This window comes from Aptenodytes patagonicus, chromosome 18 (assembly GCF_965638725.1).
Source record: "Aptenodytes patagonicus chromosome 18, bAptPat1.pri.cur, whole genome shotgun sequence".
Classification (NCBI taxonomy): Eukaryota; Metazoa; Chordata; class Aves; order Sphenisciformes; family Spheniscidae; genus Aptenodytes; species Aptenodytes patagonicus.
The window spans coordinates 2285265-2308356 of NC_134966.1; the positions used below are offsets into that span (position 1 = coordinate 2285265).

The window sequence follows — 23092 nt, forward strand, 5'->3', positions numbered from 1 at the left end:
GCCGAGCCGCCGCCATGAGCAGCGCGGAGCCGCCGCTCGGGGCCGGGCCGCGGGCGCAGCCCGCCTGGAAGCGGGAGATCCTGGAGCGGAAGCGGGCCAAGCTGGCCGGGGCGGCCGGCGGCGAGCCGGAGCCCCCGGCGGGGGAGCGGCTGGTGGTGGCGGAGAGCCTGGGCCCGCTCCGCGAGAACCCCTTCATGCGGCTGGAGAGCGAGCGGCGGCGGCTGCGGCAGGGGCTGCCCGGGCACGGCCCCGGGGCGGCGCGGCCGCTGCAGCAGCTGCTGGAGTTGTACAGCGCCGTGCCCGGCATCCGCACCATCCGCGCCGACAACATCCTCATCATCGAGTCCCAGCCCGACGCCGCCGCCTGCTTCGCCGAGGGGGACGCGCTGCCCGGCCGCCGCCGGGACCCGGCCGCCGCCGCCGCCTCCTCCTCCTCCTCCTCCCCGCCGCGGCGCCCCGACCCGCTGCGGGAGCTGCTGGCCCGCCGGGGCGCCGCCCTCGCCGAGATCCGCGCTGACCAGGTCGTCATCTACGAGGCGGCCGAGCCGCCGGAGCCGCCCGAGGCGGCCGAGCCGGGCACCGTCAGCCGCCTCCTGGAGAAGTTCGGGCAGCGGCCGCGGGGCCGCCGACGCCGCGGCGGGGAGGCGCTGGCCGGGCCCGGGCCCGGCGGCGTGCCAGGCGGGACGGCCGCTCCTCCTCCGGCAGTGCCGGGCTCCCCCCGGGCCGGGCCGGCTGCTCTTCCGGCCGTGCCGGGCTCCCCCCGGGCCTCGGCGCCCCTCCAGAGGGCACCCGGCTCCCCCCGGGCCTCGGCGCCCCTCCAGAGGGCACCCGGCGCCACCCGGGCCTCGGCCACAAAGGTGGGACCGGGATCTCCGCCGGCGGTGCCGGCTGCCCCCCAGCCGCTGCCGGCTCCCCCCCGGGCTGCCACCCCCCCAGCGGTACCGGCCACCCCCCAGCCTCCTGTCCTGCAGCCGGCTGCCCCCCGGGCTGCCCCCCCTCAGCCCGTGGCCGCTCAGCCGGTCCCGGCTCCCCCCCGGGCTGTCACCCCCCAACCCGCGGCCTCGCAGGCAAGCCTGGCTCTCCCCCGGGCCGTGGCCCCCCAGGCGGTCCCAGCTGCCCCCAAGGCCGCAGCCCCCCAGGCCAACTGCTTTCTCCACAAGATCGGCTCCAACTCCTTCACCGTCACCCCCCGGGGCCTGCCCCCCGGCAGCCGCATCCCCGAGCCCGGCGCTGTCCCCGCCGGCCGTCCCGCGCCGTCCAAGGGGCCGCCAGTGCCATCCGCCAGTGCTTCCCATGCCAGAACCAACGCCAGGAGGCCAAAGCCGGAGGAGGCCGAAGCGGCCGCGTCACCCCCACCCAGTGCCACTCTGGCCCCCAGTGCCACCGGCTCCACCCAGCCGCTCTCTGCCTGTGCACCCCGAGCTGGGGGCTCCTTCGAAATCCATCCGGCCCCCAAGCCCGACTTGGCTGCCATCCCAGCCCACGACCTGCAGGCCCAGGCCCTGGCCAAGCTGCGCCTGAATTCGCGCAATTCCTTCCTCTTCGTGCCCCGCCGGGAGGGCGGCCCGGCTCTGCCCCCAGCCCAGAGCGCCAGGCCGGTGCCACCGCCACCGTCCTCGGAGAAGGCACCGAAGGAGCCCCCGAGGGCTTCCGCCCCGGAGCAGGAAGAGCCTGTCGCTTCCCCACCGGCGCCTCTGGATCCATTGGTACCTGTGACTTACATTGATGACATTGTGGAGCCGGACAGCGGGGAGCTTTCTCCCAGGGCTGGCTCGGCTGCGAGAACAGGGAGCTTGGTGGATCAGCCTGGAGGAGCTGGCCCTGACCTGGAGATGGAGTTTTCCTCCATGCCCCTGTACAGACCACACTCTGCCCCCCAGCAGAGGGGAGGCAGCACCTTCACTGTTGTGCCCAAAAGGAAGCCCGTTGCCTCGGGGCTGCAGACTCTCACTAATGCCAGTGGAAGTCCGCAGCGGGAGGAAGAGGAGGAGGATGAGGAGAGCAAAGGAAAAGGCAAAGCCGTGGAGAACGCTGACGGGCCCCAAGCGGGGATGTCCCATAAAAAGCGCTACCCCACGGTGAACGAGATCGAAGTGATTGGGGGGTACCTGTCCCTGGAGAGGTCCTGCATGAGCAAGACAGGCTCCCGCCGCAAGAAGGTAACTGCCTGGGGCGCCTCTGCACTGAACAGCCAGGCTGAGAGTAGCTCGGTACTACTTTTGGCTTGTCTTTCCATGAGGCACGGGGTGGGAAGATGGGCAGTGTTTTTCTGGTCTTTTTGAGAGCCGGAGGCTTGCCCTCAGGGAGGGGGCATTGGGTGCTGTTCCGCCAAGTAGATGAGGGTGGGATATGACCTGTGATAACTGCAGGACCTCTCCCACAGTTGCTTCTTGGACGTATGATAACGGAAAGTAAAATATTTCAGGTATTTAGAAAATCGAGGTGAGTCGCGTGGTTTGAACGGCTGTGGACTTGCCCCCTTTCTAGCTCTGCTCGCTGTGTCTGGCGGGTGTTCGACACGTTGAGCTCCCCGTGGTCACTGCCCGGCTTGTGACACAGTACAGTGGGCAGCGTGGTGTTGGTGTCTTCCCCGCATTAGTGATCTATTGATAGAGGCTCAAGAATTAGGTCTCTATTAGGCAGAAAGAGATCAGCAACAACTTAACTCCCCTTGATAGGATTATACCACCTGCCTGCTTCTTCTGGACGTGCAGCTACATCTCTGAAGATCCGCAAGATGTCAGTTGCTCCAAGTGTCTTTCTCACTGCTTGGGATCTAACTTAGATACTTGTGAGCCTTAAATTGAGAATTAATCTTTGTATGGCTTGGTGAAATGCATCTGGATGTGATAAAGACACAGTCATGCTGAAAGAGCGAGTTATTTTGCTGCACCAGAGGATTAGGTGTGAATTGTTTGGCTCTGAAAGCAGTATGCCCAGGTGACAAATCCCGATTTCTAGGTCTGCGACATGACATGTTCTTCCATAGCGGGAAGAGTCATTTGACGTTCCGTTACCTAAATTCGACTAAATATTTGATGGACTGAATCCGCATGGGTGCCTGAGGCACTGAGCATTATAATTTGAGGAAATCCTTTGCATAGGGTGCATCTCATTTAGAAGGGAGGCAGGGAATGCTGTTTCTCGTGGCTTAACTTTGTTAAATTCCTTCGTCAGAGCATGCAGTCTGTATTAATTTGATTGTGACTAATGCAGGTAGCAGATCTGGAGCATGAGCACCATGAGATCCAGAATAAGCAAATAAGCAGGAGTGTTGATTCTTGCTCAGCGCTCCTGCAGTTTTTCCTTGCCCTCCTACAGGGAAGTGCTTGATCAGACTGGAATTGTTCTGCTGCTTAAATACCTGCTGGCTTGCCCTCATTCCAGCTGTTCTCTTGGCTCTGCTCAGTTCGGTTTGGGGTATTTAATTGGATTTACACCAAATCAGGTGTGTGGTATAAATGCTGAAAATATCAAGACAACATGTTACAGTTACGAGTACTCTTAGGATGGAGCAGAAAATACAGAGGAAACGTTGTGGGACAGACACTCTTAGAGAAGCCCGGCTTCTGATGCAGCCAGAGGAGCTGATTTCTCTGTGCAGGGTGGTGCTGTTGGGGCAGTAGCCTCGCTGGTAAAAGAATAAAGCCTCAAGTAAGCAAAACCAATTAAATGGTGCGCAGTGGAAGCTGTCCTTAACAGTACAAAAAGGAGGGAGGGAGACGGGGACAAGGCTAGTGCAGCGACTGAATTGTTTAAGGTTGGTCAAACACTGGAACGGGAACCCAGAGAAGCAGTGGCATCTCCATCCTTGGAGCTATTTGAAGCTTGCCTGGGGAGAGCCTTGAGCAACTGATCAGGTCAGACCTGCTTGGAGCAGGAGTTTCGGCTAGAGACCTCCAGAGGTCCTTTCCCAGCCTAAAATATATGATTCTTTGAAGTTGGTTAATAGCTGTTTTGTCTGTTCAGTGTTGGACTTGTGTGACATCGGGCAGGTCATGTAGCTTCTCTGCCTACGTGCTTATCAGCTTAATAGCATTAACTGTCCCGCTCTGCAGGCACTCTGAAGATGAAGTGTGCTAAATACTGCAAGATGCATATACAACTGTAACGGCGTTTGCCAAGAATTATACGTGGGGGACGTCCTGCATGAGAACTTGCATAAAAATCTAGCTTCTGAGAAGAGAGATATTAAAAGGCAAAGGAGGAACTGCCTGTTACATTGCAGAGCTCAGGAGGCTGAAACAAATGGGGACCCTTTGGAAAATAAGATCCAGTTTAAGGAGAAGTAGTAGAGACACAAGTTTCTGGGTAAAATTAAATGTGGCGATGTAGTGGGAGTAACACCAGGTTTTCTTTCCGTTCCCTTCCTGCTAGGGGTGGCAAGCATGGAGTTTGACTTTGTAGCCAGGGTTTAGAAGATGCTGATGCTGTAGCAAATGGAAAGATTTCTGTTTACTCTTAACCTAGAGGATGTTTGTGGCTTTTACTCTGGGTAATAAGGCCGAGTGTTGATGCCTGAAAAGGAAGGAGCTAGTATTAGGATGCATTCCTTGGTTTCTTCCCAAGAGATCGCTGTGTGTCGCCAAGGCAACCGGCCAAAAACAAGGGTTCTGATCTGTAGATATGTCAGGGTTTTCAGAAACTTGATTGTGGCCTGAATTGGGCAGAAGCGGACATTTCCTGTGAGCTGGAAGCTGCAGTTCTTTGGTAAAACCAATGTTCCTTTCTCTTTTGGGGGTATCAAAATCAAACCTGATGCTGGTTTCAATGAGCAGCTACCCGGGTCTTTTGGGGTGATTCTCTCCAGGCAGACCTGCTGGATGAGCCCACCTCCTGCTGAGCATCCTCCTTCCCAAACCTTGCCTTGGATTTGCTGAAAGGTCCTTAAGTATGCTCCAGGCTCAAGAAAGTGGTGTTTAGTGAAACTTCGGTGACTTGGAAAACTTCATCCGCTTGCTGGTGCCCAGCAGGAATCTGGGCGAGATAAACAGCAGGTCTAGCACAGCCTAGAAGTGCCGCATTCCTGCAGATTGGGGGTGTCTGTGCTTACAGTCAGGGCTAATGATTTATTAGGAGGGAGGGAGGCAGTTGTGGCGGTTAGACTGATTGTTCTGTGAGATGCAAATTGTGTTTTTCTTCAAATGCGGAAATTTGGCCTCCCTTTTCCATCCCCTTGTCTGGCCACTGATTGCCTGGCTGCGGCAGAGATGCCAGCAAAATGGAGCCCACTCAGTCCACGTCCTCCGGTCCACATCCTCTGTGGCTTTTTGGAGTGGGAGGGTGGCTGGGACAGTGTGGGAGTGGATTCCAGCGCTGCTCTGGTCTGCGTGGAGGGAGCTCCAGCCCCCTGCTCTTGGCTGCACAGCTGCTGACGGCGGCTGCAGGACTTACGACTTTGCTGTGTCCTGAGGATCGCTGCTGGTGTTCAAGGCCTTTCAGGAAAAATAGCTTTATTGCTCCTTCCAGACACTTCAAATATGTGAAGCAGCTGTTTGTTTTGGGGTTGGAGCTGGATCTTGAGATGATGAGGGAGAGAGAGAAATGCTGTTCCTGTGTCAGAATCAAAAATGGGTTCCCAGCAATCTTGTGCAACTAGAGCTGCTATGGTGGGATGGTCGTCGTTCACCCAGGGCTGTGAAGGTGAACATGGGTTTGTGTATGATGGGACACAATGAAGATCTGCAGGTGGAGGGCAGAGCCCCAGCCGCGCTCGTCCCGAGGACCGGGCTGCCCATGTGGGCAAGGAGTTTGAGCTGTTGTCCTCCTACAGGTGTTAAGATGCCCTTCAGGACTGTTCATCTACTCCATGGCCGTTTTGAGACCTCTCCAAGCGGTATCACGGTTAGTTCAGCTAAAGCACTGGGGGTGTGACTTCAGGTTGAAAACTAAGTGAACGTTTGCGGCTTGGAACGCATGTGCTGGGTTTCAAGCAGAGCGCTGGGCAGTTGCTGGAAGAGGCTGGCTGAGCTGTCAGCTCTGACGGTGAGGACAGGATACGTGCACAGGAGTGGAAGGAGACCTACTGACCTTTATTCTAAACAGGGAGTGGGGGAGAGGATGCAGAGCGCTGCTGGTGACCTCTGATCAGTGCTCATCTTCATACTCTGTTCTTCAGCCTGACAGCAGCCCCAGGAGGAAGGGAAGGCTTTGCTGCAGGATGTGGATCTTTGGGATCTCGGAGGGTAAAATCTAGCTCGACTGAGCTGACAAGAATCAGTCTTGGTTTGGTTACCTGTCAGAATAATGTACAATAAAGCTGTCAGCAAGATAGAAATCTAGGTTTCTGTAAAACATGTGACCGGCATGTTGGAGCGAGTGACTGGAAAGGACTGCAAACTGCTGAGCCAGCTGGGGTCCTGAGAAGTAGTTGTCTGTCTTTAGGCTTCATGTTCTCATCTTGTTGGAGGCTGGACTCTGCTGAAGGTCCTGTCTGTACAGAATTTGCCCCGACTGTGCTCCTTCCTTATGTCCTGTCACTCCTGCAGTTCATCCCAAGCGACAGTATGTTTGTCCTCTCCAGGACCTGGCACCTCTTGGGGACCCTGCAGGAAAGGTGACTTCCAGCCAGGCCACCCAAAGTCCTGTAAATAACAGGATTTGAGAGCCAACAGACATCACATTATTGATGGTTTTAATGTTTTTTGCTTGTCACAGTGGGCAGTTTGCCGGGTGCTGGAAGGTGAGCTGCAGCCTTGTGTGAACAGGGCTTACAAGAACAAGGCTTCTTTGCAAAATTGTCTTCTAAGATGTTCAGCTTCAGCTGAACTTCAAAAAGTTCCAGCTTACGTGGACTTCAGCATAGTCCATTTTCTAACGTTTTGAGCTGCATAATGCCTGAGCATGGCTTCCAAATGCCCACTTAAATGTTTGTTAAAAATTATTCTAAACATCCCTCAGCTTTTCATCATGGGCAGGATTGGGCAGCAGTTTTGTTGGTCTAACCTGCTGAACTTCTTGCTCTGTAGCTTTCCATTTGTGCAGTTCTGCTGGAGATGGTCTCCTGTGAGAACCAGGTGTAGGCTCGAGATGTTGGCAGGGATGAACACTTCCAACTATTGCCCAGACCTGTTTGGAGCAAGTCTGCACAGTGTGGAATCTAAATACCGGTGACTGCCTGAAGTATTTTTTTGCAATGTATAACACAAGTAAATTAACCATAACACAAGTAAATTACCCTGGTGGTAGAAGCAAAAATCTCTCTACGAAAATTACTTAGATTCCCTCGTCTCTGTGTTTTGAAAGGGTCAGGACAAAGATTTGTGTTACTTAGCTCTCGGAGAGCTGTGTGTTCCTGTTCTCTTTTCTGTCTTGTGGCTGTGCTCTGCTGGGGCAAATACATCTGCCACCTTTAAGGAGGGGCTGTAGTACTACGTATCTGACATGAACGTATTGAATTTTTGGTAGATGAGGTCAGCAGTGACAAGTCCCACTCAGAAAATGTGTCTTTGGATGATCAGGCATAGTCCCTCCCCGGCAGAGGTGATTTCCACTAGCTGTCAGATGTGAGCAGGCTGTTTCACCCAGACAGGGCAATTTCCCTGCCCTTTTCTAATTCTGCTGATTTCTAGCCTATGATATTGATGGCTGAAGACTCTAGAAATCAGGATCTTGTTGCGGTTATAGCTTTTAAACCACCTCACAAGCTGCACCTGAGGCTATCGGTGGGGAAGTAGGTTGTTTTTTGTTTCCTCGCTGCCTGCCAGCTCCTTGAAGTGCTGGTACTTTGTTGTACTAAACCCCTGGCAGAGCAGATGAGTCATATTTATCTCCTCTCCGAGTGGGAAATTTTCTGTGACTGAGATTCTCCATGGCCTTGCCGCTCCCATGCTTCGCCTCGTGCCGCAGCGACGGTCTGAGCTGCTCCCAAATCCCGCCCAGTTCTCTTCCTCCTGCTGTCGGCGGCACAGGGAACAGGACAGAAGAGCTAAAATAGACTCTCTTACGCAAATAAGAGACGAGCCTGCCTTCGGAGCTGGTTAGGACGTGCCCAGGGCTCAGCCCGCCCCAGAGCTTGAGAGGAGATTTGGAGTGCTTTGTGCTCTGAACTCTGATCACGCGGATTACAGTTAACATTATCTTAATCAGTTTCCTTAATCTGTGGACCAGATTGGAGATGGTTTATAATTTCCCTCCATCTTCCTCCAGCTTGTCTTGAGTTTGGGTTTTCCTCCCCACTCTGCTTTTTCCAGTACATGGTCATGGTGTTCTTGAGAAGAGCTGAGGAAGTAATCACTCAGGCCGGCTAGGGCAGAAGCCCTGCTTGTCTGTGTTATATGTGGGAAACGGTAGGAAAAAGTAAAATGTTTAGTTTCCAGGTTCAGTGGCAGTAAAGGAAATCTCGGTAAGAGCTGCTGCAGCAGCATCTCCTTCACCTCTGGGGTTGTGCTCACTTCCCTCCTGAGAGAAACCTGGGCAATTTAAAATCTATTTACAAACCCAGACTCTTCCTAGTGACTGCAGAGGGACGTGGGTATGCCATGAAGCTGTAACGATATTGCTCTTTGGACAGTTTGTGTAGGGAGAGTCACGTGAAGCGTCTATCACACGGAGAAACTGCACAAACATCCTGGGAAAATCTGGACTGAAGGAACTTGGTGCTGATGTTTTCTGAGAAGTGCCCTTCATATGATCTTGGGAACTTGGCAGGATGGAGCTACTGTTTTGTAGGCATTTGAAGGACTATAGGCAAGCTGAAGAAAATATCTCAGACGTTATGAGAGCAAAACACTTGCGTGCTTAGGGAAATTGTATAGCTTGCAGACCTGAAAATTCAGGTCTGAGGGCATATCCGTAAGCCTTATGGTGAACTGTAAGGCCTTTGACAGGGTCCCCCACAACATCCTTCTCTCTAAACTGGAGCGGTATGGATTTGATGGGTGGACTGTCTGGTGGGTGAGGAATTGGTTAGATGGTCACATCCAGAGGGTAGTGGTCAACGGCTCAATGTCCAGATGGAGGTTGGTGACGAGTGGCGTCCCGCAGGGGTCCATATTGGGACCGGTACTGTTTAATATCTTCATCAATGGCATAGACGGTGGGATCGAGTGCACCCTCAGCAAGTTTGCAGATGACACCAAGCTGAGTGGTGCGGTTGACACGCCAGAGGGACGGGATGCCATCCAGAGGGACCTGGACAAGCTGGAGAAGTGGGCCCGTGTGAACCTCATGAGGTTTAACAAGGCCAAGCGCAAGGTCCTGCACCTGGGTCGGGGCAACCCCCGGTATCAATACAGGCTGGGGGATGAAGGGATTGAGAGCAGCCCTGCCGAGAAGGACTTGGGGGTACTGGTGGATGAAAAGCTGGACATGAGCCGGCAATGTGCGCTCCCAGCCCAGAAGGCCAGTCGTATCCTGGGCTGCATCACAAGAAGCGTGGCCTATATATAACAGGACAAGGGGGACAATATAGGTTGTTATATATATATAACCTATATAATAGACTAGACTTATATCTAGTCTAAATCTAATATAAAAAGAAATTTTTTACGCTGAAGGTGGTGAGACACTGGCCCAGGTTGCCCGGAGAGGTGGTGGATGCCCCATCCCTGGAAACATTCAAGGTCAGGTTGGACGGGGCTCTGAGCAACCTGATCTACTTGCAGATGTCCCTGCCCACGGCAGGGGGGTTGGACTAGATGACCTTTGAAGGTCCCCTCCAACCCAAACTATTCTATGATTCTATAACTTGCTGCACCTAGTCACTTGTCTTCGAGGCAGTATCTTTTGCATATTAGTAGTACAGAAAAAGGGCAAGAGAGACATGAACTCTGTCGTGCAGCTAATACTGTTCACATCGCTGAAGGCTTTTGGTCCTGAAGTCTAGAATGAGCTCCTTGCCAGGGTGGGAAGTAATTATGTTCCCAAACTCCCCGTATTTCCCGGGAAATGATGCACCATCTGTCCCATTCCAGCTGGAGACTGTTCACTTGCACCAAACCGAGGTATTTGTTTGGACTGCTCTGGTCAGTCTCGGTTGCACAGAAATGTCTGCGGCTAGCATCTCCCAGCACTGCACTGCCTTGCAGTCACAAATTGTATGCTCAGAGTTGCCTGTAAAGCAGAATCCTTTGCTGTTTGGGAGTTTTGTGCGTTGTTTATGAAGATGCCAAGTCTTGACACTAATTGTATCTTGTTTATGCCTGCTCTCTTTGTGTATTCAGATGAGATTTGTTTCATATATGTAGGGAGATTTGTCCAATTCTTATGGGCCAAGTAAGTAATATTTGAATTGCTTGTTAAACTGTGGAAGGCTCTGGCTCCTCTGTCTGCAGATGTGCGAAGGAATGAAGGGATCCTTGGGTGAATAGCTGCTTTGTACCGTGTCAGACTGGGACTCCAACTGCCCTGTGGTTGTTTGGGTGCTGGAATCTCTCCTTGTCTGACACAGTCAAGGGAAGAGTTAACAAAGCTGCCTGCCCTGCAATGCTCTCCGGGACTGTCCCTACCCTGTCACTTCTCACCAGGAATTTGAAACTTCCCTGTGTCTTGTACAAGGAGTTTAATATTTCGAATCTCCATGCATTGCTCCTATCTACCATGTGCTTCAGCATATTGATTACACAGAGCTAGCTTTGTGGGTTGCCTTGTAAATGGAGACTTTCTTGTTTTGCCTTGTGGCTTGGGAGCTGGGATGCAATCCTGGAGGCAACCTCCCCTTTGCCAGCAACACAGTGCTTCCTTGACGTGCTACTGCTGTAAATCTTTAGTGCTGCTAGCTCTATTCAGTAAGTAACTCTGTGATGTAGTTTATAGTTGAGCAAAACTCAGTGTTACTCTTAGGAAACACTTCTTGGAAAAGCATGATCAAGTGAGCCTATGGTGGAACAGCCAACTCCTGTGCCTCAAAACTCTTCTTTTTGTACAGATTGACAGAAAAGTGCATTTCTGCAGTGCCATCTGCAGTTTTCTGGGCGTACTTAGGCTGCTTCAGCCATAGCAGTACAGGGTTAAACTGATAGAGGAACCAAGCCTCAAGTCCCCTCCATTCCTAGGGGTACCTGTCAGGGAAAAACCCTTTCCTCCTGTGTCAAGGAAAGGCTTTAGAGGTACAAAAGCTCCTTATCTTCTCCGAATGATAGCAAATGCCTTGGTAATATGCTGATGCTATTGCAGCCCCCAGGGTACTATTCCAGGCTGTGGCACATAGAGATTGTGCCTGGAGTTAACAATTTGGGCTGACACATGACCACGTTTTCAGGACAAGTACAGGCACGTAGATAAGCTCATTGCTAACTCCTATGAAATGGCTCATTTTCCCAAAAATCCTTTATCTAAAAGTTTCAGAGAGAAAACTGCATTGCATGGGAGTTGTCTAGATCACTGGCTGCAGATTGTAATGAAAAAAATGAAGGTCCCCGCAAAGGTATGCAGTTTATGAACTGCTCCTCCACCTCCTTTTACTAAATCTGCTGACCTGTGAGAATGGTCAGACTGGGTCAGATGGAAAGACCAGGGTAAACCCCTTTGGGATCTTTGTCCACCATAAAATATCTGCTTCTACCCTCTCTTTCCAGTGTCACAAGCAGTTATTTGTGCAGGGACCTTCGCTCTCACCCCACGGCAGTGTGGAGGTGGGAGGTCGTTCTGTGTTAAGAACCCCCCCCTCTTCGCACACATCCTGAGCTCTGCTGGGCAGAGCCTCCACCAACCTCCCGAATGGGTTTTGGTGCTTCAGGAGCTTTCCTGCCCAGCCTGGGAGGGCTGTTCCTTGCAAATCTCTATGGGTTGCTCTATGTCAACAGGCTTCCTGGTGCACTCCCAGTTGTCTGCTGCTGCAGTTTTCAGGTATCCAGTGTGATCTCTTGTGCTTTCGTCTCGTTGACCAAATCTTTAGACAACTGGTGCAGCAGCAAATGTAGCAAAGCTCAATGTAAGACTGCACAGAAGCACAAGGTTCTTCACAACACTGATTTTGTTCATGCTTGTTCTCTCGGAGATATCAATCACTTGCTCTTTTGTATTCATGCTGAATTGTTGTCCACCCTTCCTGCAGGTATCAGCTGAAACCCTCCTGCTGCTGTTGCTGAGAAAGGAGGAGGCATTTGATTGACCAGGTGTGAAATGCTGCTTTAAATCACACCCAGCAGCACGGTCGGCAGCCCATGCATGGCCTAGGGAGTCAGCGCAGTCCCTAATTTTGTCACTTCAGGATTATATTGCTTGAGGAGAGAGGATTAGAGGAAAATTAGTACCTGAAAAGAGCAAATCTTGATCCCTGGTGCTACTCAGCTGTTTGGGTCTTGTGAAGTACTTGGGTAGCGTAACCACGTTACCGAAAAATTGCTGTGTCCCTCTTGTCGCCACGCAGCAGCCACTACCCTCTTATCTAGTCTGCAGCAGCAGTGCGGCGGGTTTGGACATGCTGGAGGTACTGTGTGATGTTAGCAGGGGCAGGAATAAACTCCAGCTTGTGCTTCACGACTTGCCATCCCATCCGGCTCCTCCGTACACTGAGCGGGGACAGCAGCGGTGCCCCTTTCAGCCTCCTGCAAGAGCCACGGGTTTGGGAGAAGGCTGTTCGCAATCGCTCTGCGGGGAAGGGGAAATGGGCTCAATCGTTTTCAGTCCCATTGTAGGCTGCTATGGTGGGGATCAATATGCTGACTCTGACTCTCCTTGCTGGAATATAGTTAAAGGGTGATTTTTTGTTCTCTTTTTTCTTTTAATGCCTAGAACAATTTTCTTTTTTCCTTACTATTATAAGGTGAGGATTTGGATTGCCAAAGAGGTGCCTGGTCAAAAGGTGTAAAACACCCTACATTATCACTTTGGCTTTGCCACATCTGCCACAAAGCAAATGTGATAATGGGTGGAGAAGAGAAAAGCCACACTAAAGAGGTTGCTTCTGGAGTTGAGGATGCAGATTAACCCGTTGGTTTGCTCCCGAGACTTACAGAGATATCCCTGGTTTGTGAGAAGCCATCAGGTGTTTGCTCTTTCATTAACTGTGAAATTAGTCTTGCTGACTTTCCCACCTCAGCTTTTGGAGGCGAGGTGTCTGCTGACTTTCATTGTTCATGTCGCAGGTTGGTTTCTGTTAACTGGTCATTTTTATTTCTAATATGTCTTTGTACATGGGGGCTCTTTCGTTGTCGGTCTGGGTGCAGGCTGGGTCCTGACAGCCTGCACCCCTGAAACAAGGTTGACTTTTTTTTCTTTTCTTTTCTAAGCAAGCCCTGTGTGACTACTCAGATTTATGCTTGTTGGGCAATGTTCACCCTGGCTTCTCTTTCCTGGGTGCTCTACCTAGCAAATAAATAAATGATTTTTGCTATGGCAACAAAAATCTGGTGGCTGAACAGCACAATATTCCCTGAAAAGCCTGCCTTATTCTTCCCAGTGTGGCTCTGATTGCTGAGCAGAGTATTAATGTATAGATATATGGGTTTGGCTTGGACCCTGGTTTTGTGACAGAGTTCTGGGTGAAGCATTCAGCTGAGCAAATAGTGACAAATCCCTGCAAACATCCACAACTGAAGGGTGCAAAATTCTTCCTTTCCACAACTGGCAGCTGCTGCTGAGGCAGAAACGGGGGAACCACTGCTGAGACACGATGAGCAGAGTTCTCTGGCTGGGCTCGAGTGTGCTTGGCTCTTCTGGGATACGTTTTTCTTCTAAAGAAAATGACCCCTGTCGCCTTTTGTGTTTCCATAAAAGTCCATATGCTCTGTCAAGGGGCTGCTGGCTGTGCAAACCTGTTGTCTGTGCCATTACTGAGCTCTTGATTTTTCTTTTTCGATGGTTCCTGGGACTGAATCTGCCTGTGTTCCCTACGCACAGTGCTCAGTTCTGCTCATTAGCTGCTCAGAGGGTTTCTTAAGGCAGCTGTGTTGACCCACGTGTCCCCTAATTTTGCCTGAATAAGTTGCCCTCCATCTTCTGTTGGATCCAGCAGAGCTGCTTTGTGCCTCCCCTGAAACCGCGTCATGCTTGGGGAGGGGAGCTTGCGGGGGGAACCCAGGCGATGCCACGGCAGGTTTATCGCTTTGAGTTTTGGGGCTGCTTTTGGGGCTCTCGCTCTGCATGGGCAGGGTTGACTGAGCGCCCCGGGGGGGTGTGCAGGTGCAGGGAAGGCGGCTGCTCGTGCAGAGCCTGTTTGCCGGAGTCCGACTCTGTGCCAGGGCCTGGTTGTTCCTCCGGTGTTTGCTTTGCCTGGGTGCATCCAAGTGCTTTATTGCAGAGCGGCCACAGGGCTCTTCCTACTTCTTGGTAGCAGCGCAGTGGGTGCGGGGGGGTGGGACGCTGCTGTAGAGCAAGCCAACGTGGTTTTTGGGGGGGGTCTTGCGCCAGGGTGTGCTCATGCCAAGCAGGACTGCCTGGTGTCAGCCTTTGCGTAGGCTGTGCTGGCCCAACCGGAGGTCTTGCTGAAGCAGCAAATTATCTTGTTACGATCTCTCGCCCAGGCTGGGGCCCTGGGTGCATGGGGCTGGCACCGCTGTGGTTAATGATTGCTCTTTTTGAATAGCTTCAACATTGCCTCCTACGACGTTGCGGCCCCTCTGCAGCAGGTACCCCACAAACCCTGTTGGCAGAGCGTTCTGCGGGACACCCAGCCTGGCTCCGGGGAGCGAGCGTGGCCCGAATTGAATTGGCTGTGGGCAAGTGGGAGCTGCTTTAGTTCAGGGCTTAGGCTGGGCTGTTGGTGTGTTGCCTCTGGGCACTGCATGGGGGGTGTCTCCTGGTCATTTCTGCTGCTTTCTACTCTTTGGTTTTACTCCCTGGTGAGGCTGTTTTCTCCTCTTGCACTACAGGCAGCTTTGGTCCAAATTAGACTCAGAGTCATTTTTCTTAGACGTTTCCTCCTGATGGCAGAAAACCAGGAAAACTTAGTTCCGTCTCCAAAGCTTGAATTCTAAAAACAAGACACATCTCTCCTGTCCCCTTTATTTTCAATGTTTAGTCAAGTACTTCTTGCCCTGTTCAGCACAGTTGCCAGCACTGGTAAGCAGCCTGCGTGCAGTATCTGGTTCTGGGATAGCTTCTGAGCTTCCAGGAACCCTGGGCACTTCCACCCTCGTGGCCTTCGTGCCTGGCAGCGTGGCTCATCCCCGCAGCACAGACGCCACATTGTGAGCGGTCGCTGCCCGCTCTGCTGCTTGGCTCGGATCAGGGAGCATCTAGGTCAGCAGCAGGGGTGAGGAATTCAGGGAACAGCGGCTGGGATAGTCAGATCTTCAGGGCCATTTTATTCCAACCCTTTTCTCTGAAATACAGTAATTCCCCTCCCATGTGTCATCTGTAGAAGGTCAAAGTGGCTCTGGCCAGGGCTGTGGCAATGAATGGGGAAAGGCAGCTGGTTGCCCTCTCTGTTATTTCCATCCTTCCTTCTCCTGGGAGCGTGGGGAAGGGAGCCAGCCTGTGTCCGAGTTACAGTCCCGGACTCGGGCAGAATAGCACACAGCTCCATCGTGCGTATTTGCAGTGCGGAGGAGGCGTTACGTACTCACTGTGTTACCTGGGTTTGATTCCAGCTCCCCTCAATGCTTTTCTGAAAAGCAGCAGTGAAATGCTCACTGTCTTGCCTTGAAAACCCTTACCACCCGCATAGCTCCAGCGTGTCTTGTCTGTGGGCAGCGCAGGATAACGCAGTAGCAGGCCGGCTCCCGCTCACTGCCAGTTTGCAGGCTCTGTCCCCCCATGCAGTTGCAAGTTTGGCTTCAGCAGGGCCTGTTGGCAGCAGCAGCATCGCACTGGTGCTCCATGCACAGGAGATGCAGAGAGGCGGCTGCTGCTGCTGCAAGAAATACATGCATCTGGGCTTCACACGTGGTGCGTCGTTGCTTGATAGCTGCTTGGGGCCACATGCCATTTCTCAGGCTGTGGTGTATTTTGATTATGAGGAAGACTGCAAGTAAGGCACATGGGGCAAATGTGCTGCGCTTTCTTCTTGCCAGTTATTACACAGCATCAGAAGAGATCTTCTGAACCATCCAGCTCCTACCGCCTGTCACAAGCAACCACATGCTTTTAATTCTGTTCATAACCCTATTAGCTCAATTTTAAATGTAGTTAGAAGTAAAGGGATCACAACACCCTTTTAGGCAGCTGGTCCTGAACCTTGATCCACGTTGGCTAGATACTTCCCTACTTTTGGCGTAATATTCCTGGCAAGCTTATCCTCCTTGTTTGTCTGGTTGTATGCTGGCATCAGCAGTTCTTATTTGCTCCTTGGTGTTTATTTTCTTGGTGTACTTAAAAAGAGCTGTTATGCTTTTTCTCAACCTTCATTTTTGCTGGTGTGAACAGGCTGAATCTCCGCTCCACCTGTTGAGATGACTTGTAACCAGATCTTCTAAGCAGAATGGTAGATAATGATTAAGACATGTTAAGGCTTCAGGGGAACAACCCCTTCTCTCGGCTTTTCCTTTCAACTTGGAAGAGGACATCTGGAGTTACTGTGTCTGGGTTTGGGGGTCCTGCTACAGGATAGATGCAGAAACTGGAGCAGGTCCAGCAGAGGCTACCAAGGTGCTCCTGGGGCTGGAGGAAGTGGCATACGAGGAGAAGCTGAGGGAGCTGGTTTGTTCAGCCTGGAGGAGAGAAAGGGGGAGTCCAATTGCTGCCTTCCACTACCTGCGGGGTGTTACAGGGAGGACGGAGCCAGGCAGTCCCTATTTCCAGTGGAAATACCCTGCTTTATTCCTGGTTTATTTAAGCAGAATCCTAATGATGATTACAGTCCTGTAGCCAATCCAAAATTTTCTTTCTCAGTTATTCACAGGTGACAAACTTCTCTTAGAGCAAGGGCTGATCTTAAACATTGTCCCATTTCTAGTGTTCTTGCTCTCCATTTTTCTGAATGACCCATAAAATTCTGTTTTTTCCTTGATGAACTCCCATGTTGGAGTCATCTTCATTCTCAGTGTCCCAGTTATTGTGCAAAGGTCACTAGTGAGAATACTAAATAAAACTGGTTTCAGAACAGAACCTTTAAGTACCTCCCACTTGTCCAGTATTTTCCCTCTCTACTACCACCTGTTACCACCTTTCCTTTAGCTGCTTCCATCTTCTCACTTTTGGTATTAAACCCTGTGTTTATCTAGCTTAAATAGCTTTTTGCCAGGACGTCCTCCCAAAAATGTAGTCCTGATCACTGATGTTTCTACTGTCTAGAGCATGGGTACACAAATGAGTTGGCAGGCATCAGCGATGTCACCTTTCCAACATGTGGATGCTTTCCTATCCTCCTTGGCAGCACTGATCCCTCTTGCGGGACATGCCTGCAGCTCCTCCTGGCTGCTGGGCATCACAGTGTTAGACGATGGCAAAGCGTGTGCCAGGGCAAAAAGCCAGAGGTACTCTCGACCTCTCAGCCCCCTGACTCCATCCCATCTATTTGGGTACCTGCCTTTGTGGTTTCTCTCAGTGCGGTAAGAGATTCGGCAAGGCACATGGGGAAAGGTCGGGGGATATGCAATGGCTCCTTTAAACTAGGGTGAAGCCCTGGAGTGGGAGATGGTCTTTGCCGGAGGAAATGTTACGATCGATGGTTTCTTGTGCTGCTTTCTAATAATTCTCCTTTTCTGTTGTGTAGATGAAGATCTCTTTCAATGAGACAAGTTTGCAGACTATGTTTGAGTACCCATCAGAGAGCTCACTGGCAGAAGAAGAAGAGGAGGAAGAAGAAGAAGATTCTTCTGAAACAGAGGAGGACAAGTCTTGCACCTTTTACATTCCACGCCCAAATAGCACTTTGCATCCCAGTACACCTAACTCAGGTGAGCGAGGCACTGTGTTGGCACTGTGGGGTTATTGGTGGTGTCAAACACTGTCCATGTTTCCTACAGAGCCTCATGGGGCTCCACACAGGTGGAAATGCCAATGGAGGTGACTTCTGACAGCAGAATTTGGGCTTAGTGGGGGCAGGGCTTGAACCAGAACAGGGAACTGCAGATGGGCAGCTTCCATGCTGTCCCTGCCAGGATCCTGATCCCACTTCTTTTTGGGGCAGTGAGAAATATTCACGTCAGCTTTGTCCTTCCAGCAGATTTATCCAGCTACACCCCAAAGCACTCTGTGAAGTTCAGCGAGTGGCAGGAGCAGAAATATGAGGAGATGCCTGCCACAGAGGGACCCCTCCCAAAGGAAGCTGATTCCCAGGGGAACCATGTCATGGTGAGACTTTAAATAAGCAGGTCTTGGCTTTGTCCTGCTGTGCTCTTATCTCAGTGCTCGGGTTGGTCTGGACGGTGGATGGGACGGGATGTGCCTTCCACTGAACACCTGTGTGTGTGTTCACCGCCCAGGGAGGTGTGCCACCACTCACAAAGGGATCAACACAAGGTCCCGCTGCCACTAGCAGACCTGCCTCTCCCTGTATGTGTAAAGGAGACTTAAGGTAGCTGGCACACTTTGTACTCCAGGGCATGTTTGGAGGGGGTAATTAAATGTGCTCGTTAGCCCCGGGCAAGGTGCCAATGCAGCCTTCACTGTCCAAAGGTGCGGGTACTCATTTGCTTTGGATTTGATGACACCTCCATGTCAACTCTGCTTTCTCCACAGCTCACCCCAGCAGAGAAGGGCGGACTCTCCGATTTCAGCAGCGAGCCTGCTCTGTATTTTTGATCGCTTCACCTTCTAGCCTGCAGCAGCGGCTGCTGGACAAAACGTGTCAGTGCACCTTCCAAATGTCCATGCAAGCACCACGGAAATAAGCTTCTGGGTCCCTCCCTCACCACAGTTTTCGCTGGATCCTGATGCCAAGGGTGGACTAGATGCTATTGGGCATCTTTGGAGAATATTTGCACTGGATTCTGGGACCTAACTACTACTTTTAAGATGTATGATTTATTCTACCTGTGGCCTTGCATATTCCTTGTTCAAGATCAGCTGCCGATTAGGCAAGCGTCCTAAGAACAGATCTGTAATCCCGGGATGGATGTAGATTCTCTCAGTGCTTATCTGAGTCCGTCCATCCAGGCACTGAACGGGGTCTGGACGGCTTTTGTAATACTTCTCCCATCAGAGGCCCCAGTGAAGAACGGTTCTAGAGTTGGAGCACTGGGAGTATCTGGGCAGTTAGCTGGATTCACAGAAGTGGTTGTGATTTGAAAGCTAGATTGGGTGTCAGTTTGGAAAACCATTGAAGGTTCATGGTTTGTTCTTGGCATGTTTCTGGGTCTAGTTTCACTGAACCATCGTGGAATTGATGTGCCAGTTACGTTCTTGTGAAGGAAACTGAACGCACTGTGTGAGGGATGGGAAGGGGAATAAATGCCTTTAGCTTTAGGTGTCATTTTTGCACTGATATGTAAAGAAGTGTCCAGACTGGCTTGAGCCTCTTGAAGATTCCCAAACATTGGCCACAGCTTTGATCTGTCCATACCCGACTCTGGCGTCCAGCCTCGGCACAGCTCTGATTGTGCTTCAGTTTGCCAGTTCCTCCTGTTGCTTTGTTCCAGCATCTAACGGGGCCAGGCCCAAGATTTATCCGTCTTGGTTGGTGGGGAGGCTTCCTTCTAGCCATGCTTGCTCTGCTCCTCTAACGCAAAGCACAGGATGGCCATTTCACTCCTTTATTCTGCAAAACTTGAACAAGGAATATGGTTTTTTTTTCTAGGATTTTTATAGTTCTATTGTAATTGTTTAATGCAGCCAATATGCAAAAGAATCTGCTAGACTCTTCCATTTAAGTTTTCTACTACTGTAAACTCAGGGTCAAAATTGCACTCTGGAAAAGACAGAACACTGCTGCTAATGTGATTTGTACTTCTGGGATTAAAAGAGATGCAGTTGGAATAGATACGGCCTCTTTGGGCTTCATGAAATGAGTGGTACCCCAGCGCGTGGCTCTATCCAAAGGAACAGGCTGGTATCTTTGATTAAATTTGATACTTTTATTGGTTTGTCTATTATATATAGATGATGAATGTCTAGTCAAGCTGACACTGGTCTATGAACTGAAAATGCTCTCCATACCTTGCACTTGTTCTGGTGTATATTGTAGCAGGAGGAAGAAGGTTGTTCTGCTGAAAAACAGCCAGGACTAAATGTTAGGACATACCTACTTCTGGCTGTTCTCTTCTTCTGCCCTGGGTGCCTAAATATTTCTGGAAAGATAATGCAAAAAAAAAAAAAACAACCCCAAAACTCAGCAGTTTGTTAGATGTTGGCTGGAGGGGACACAAAGGAACGCTTTCCACCTCCTTGCACTTCTGAGGCTTGTCCTTTTCAAGCTAACTCCCCGCTAACTTTCAAGATCTGCTCCCCGCGTGACCTCCCAGGAGCAGTACATGGCTGGCAGTGCATCTGCGTCTGACGTGACGCAAGTACTGTCGGAAGGAGCAGTGAATCCCATGTGCTGAGGCTTCTCCTGAAATACTTCAGGACAAGATGCTGAGACTGGGGTAGAGCGAGGAAGAATGCAGGACTGCTAGTGACTGCTAGACTTAAGGGATGAGTAAGTTACCAGATATGTGGAGTTAAACACTGAGCAGTGCCCACAGCCAGTAGCAGTGCACACAGCCAAAGAAGGTCAGGGACTGTGTTTGAAGAGAAGGTTATGCACAGCTTTTCTAGTAGAAAAGGTCCCAGTGGGCATCTTGCACTGTGGACAAGCTCAGGCCAGTTTAAGGCAGCTCTATTGCTAGATTTGCAACTTAAAAAAAATGCAGGTGATGAAGCAAAAGCTGCCTGCAATTAAAGTTAGGGGCAAGGTGTCTGAACTAGTCCTGACTTTGTTCTACTGTGGATCAACGAGGAATGCTAAAGCCAACAATATCCTGCAGCTTGTTCCACTGACTTCAGCCAACTGAAATGCTGCTCTGGTACTCGGCCTGCTGTTCTCAGTGAATTAGCCCTGTGCCTACAACTCCTCTGGTGAGGACGGGCTCAGTGGAGGGGTGAGAGCGCAGAGCGTGCTTCTCAACAGGAGCACGTGGTGCCCTGGTGTGCTGCTGACTTCTCTACTCCTTCCAGTTTGCCTGCTCTACCTTGCAGCTGTAATTTGCACCTCGCTGAGCGCTGCCTTCGCACTTCCCGGCTTTGTACTCTAATCCCTGTCTGTACCAGATGAACTCTCAGCTTGTTCTTGGCAAAGCAAGGTGAATGCTATTTTGAGGGCAAAAGCATTAGCTGATGGGTCACCTCTGTGGATATGCTTCAGTATCACTGTGCTCAAAACAAAGGTTTGGGGTTTTTTTTGTAGATGCCTACCCTGATCTCTAGCATTTGAGGATTAACTTTAGTAGATCTCTAACTAATACCAAAGTGCATCTGAAAGGAAAATGTACTTCTGCAAAACAAAGACTTTTATTAAATGTGGCATCCTTGTACCAGAACAGCAGCTGCCCCAGACCAACAGGACTTCCCAGGTTGAAAAGCAAGTTTAGGAATGCTTTTGTCCACGTGCTTGTTTTTCTTTTTCTTTTGAAGTGCTTTGCAGCTCACTGGCTTTACCAGCATTCCCAATTTCTCCCTTCAGGACATCTAGCAATGTCTGAGAACTCTCCAGAATCTGGGAAAGAAAGAAATAAAAATAGCTTATTTTTACATAAACTAACCGTTTCTCTTACGAGTTCCCTTTGAATTCAGCTGATCTACCTTGCAGCAAGAGGGATTCTCCAGCCCTCACAACATCTAATTCTCGGTGACGTATCGTCCTATCTCACTGCGGGAATAGCTGCGGAGGAATTTCTCTGGTTCGTGCCCGTATTCTGAATACGAAACACCTTAAGCAATTTATCTATCTTGGAGCACGAGGCAGAGAACTTCCTGAAGCAGCTGCGGGGTGAACTTTAGTTTGTTATTAAGGGAGATGCTGATACCTGGGCTTTTTAGATCAGTATCAAATTGTGCTCAGCTGACCCAGTTTCAGCTGTCTTCCACTGTTAAAGCTGCACACTTTAGGTTTCTTGCTTAAAGACTAACTCAACTCTACAATGACCTTAAGTCAGACTTTCCTTTTATTAATTTTCTTCTATTTTTAGCTTATATTGTATATAATCTAACACTCCCACTTACTATGCACTAGGAAGCAAGGCTACAACAGGTTTAGGAGATCTTGCTGCCTGTCCATCTCACCATTTTAAAGTTTTAACACGGTGGACAACTGTAACAAAATGTGATAGTAGGGTTGTAGTCCCAAAGATCATTTACGTTCCTATGAACTTGTGGAAATCACTAAGTGGTCAGAGAAGAGATGAAGGACGAGACACCAGTAGACCGTGTTGGTGGGATCTTGCCATCTTGTCCGAGGAAGGAGGTGGAGTCCTGCGACTGTCACGGGCTGGGGGAAGGCAAGGAGTGCGATTACAGAGAAGAGGTGTACATCCACAGGAACGGAACTTTGTTACCGGTTTCTGTTCACAGGACATCCGCGTTTCCTCTCCTAACCACCTCTGCTTTTTACCTGCTGTGACTGTCTTTTAATTTCAATAAACATGAATTCATTTGTAGGCTGGGGGGTTGTGACTTGTATCTCAGGGAAGGTTTCTTTTAAAAGGTGCTGTCTGTTCATGTAGCTTTACAACACAATTTCTAAGCTGTTAAATTTTTATGCAAGTTCCCCCCTTCACCCCAAACCATCAGGTCTTGAAGTAGGCTGAGAAAACAGCTCCAGCCGCATCTGAAAAATAACTGTCACGGGAAAGTACTGAATTTGGGAGATGAAGAGGATCTGACACAGAGTAGGGACCACGTTAAAAAAAATGCATGGGAAAAGGAGAACGTAGGCAGCAGCTAACAGGGGAAGGGGTGCTCCTGAACTGAAACGGCTCTTGGTTACCAATAGAGGGAAGATCATTGCTTATCTGAAAGTGAGCTGGAAAGATCCTTTTATTTTTTTAAAAAGCTGGTCAATGTGTAATTCAAAAGTGAATTCAGCTGCTATCCTATGTGCAGGATGAAGCAGTCCCTGCCTGGCAGAGTTTAAAAATACGGGACAGGTGAAGGGATTGAGCCCCCCCAGTACCTGAAATAACAGTACGGGCCCTTGTGCTGTTCACCTCCTTCCCACCCCTTTACTGGTCCAACATTTCTACTTTTTTAAATGATGTTATTCCATTAAAGATGGAAGAAATTGGATGGAAAGTTGCGCAAAAGGAGTGTCTAGTAAGCTAACAGCTCTGCCACCACAGTTTGTTTTTACCCG

The 23092-nt window shown here is 50.6% G+C and overlaps 1 protein-coding gene across 1 annotated transcript; it reads left to right on the forward strand.

Moving 5' to 3' along the window:
- LOC143168854 (taperin-like) lies at positions 1-22397 on the forward strand. The gene is made up of 4 exons (XM_076355793.1): positions 1-2159; positions 17537-17720; positions 17987-18117; positions 18505-22397. The coding sequence occupies exons 1-4, from the start codon at positions 15-17 to the stop codon at positions 18565-18567; spliced, it is 2523 nt and encodes an 840-aa protein (XP_076211908.1). The 5' UTR covers positions 1-14; the 3' UTR covers positions 18568-22397.
- The last annotated feature ends 695 nt before the right edge of the window (positions 22398-23092 follow it).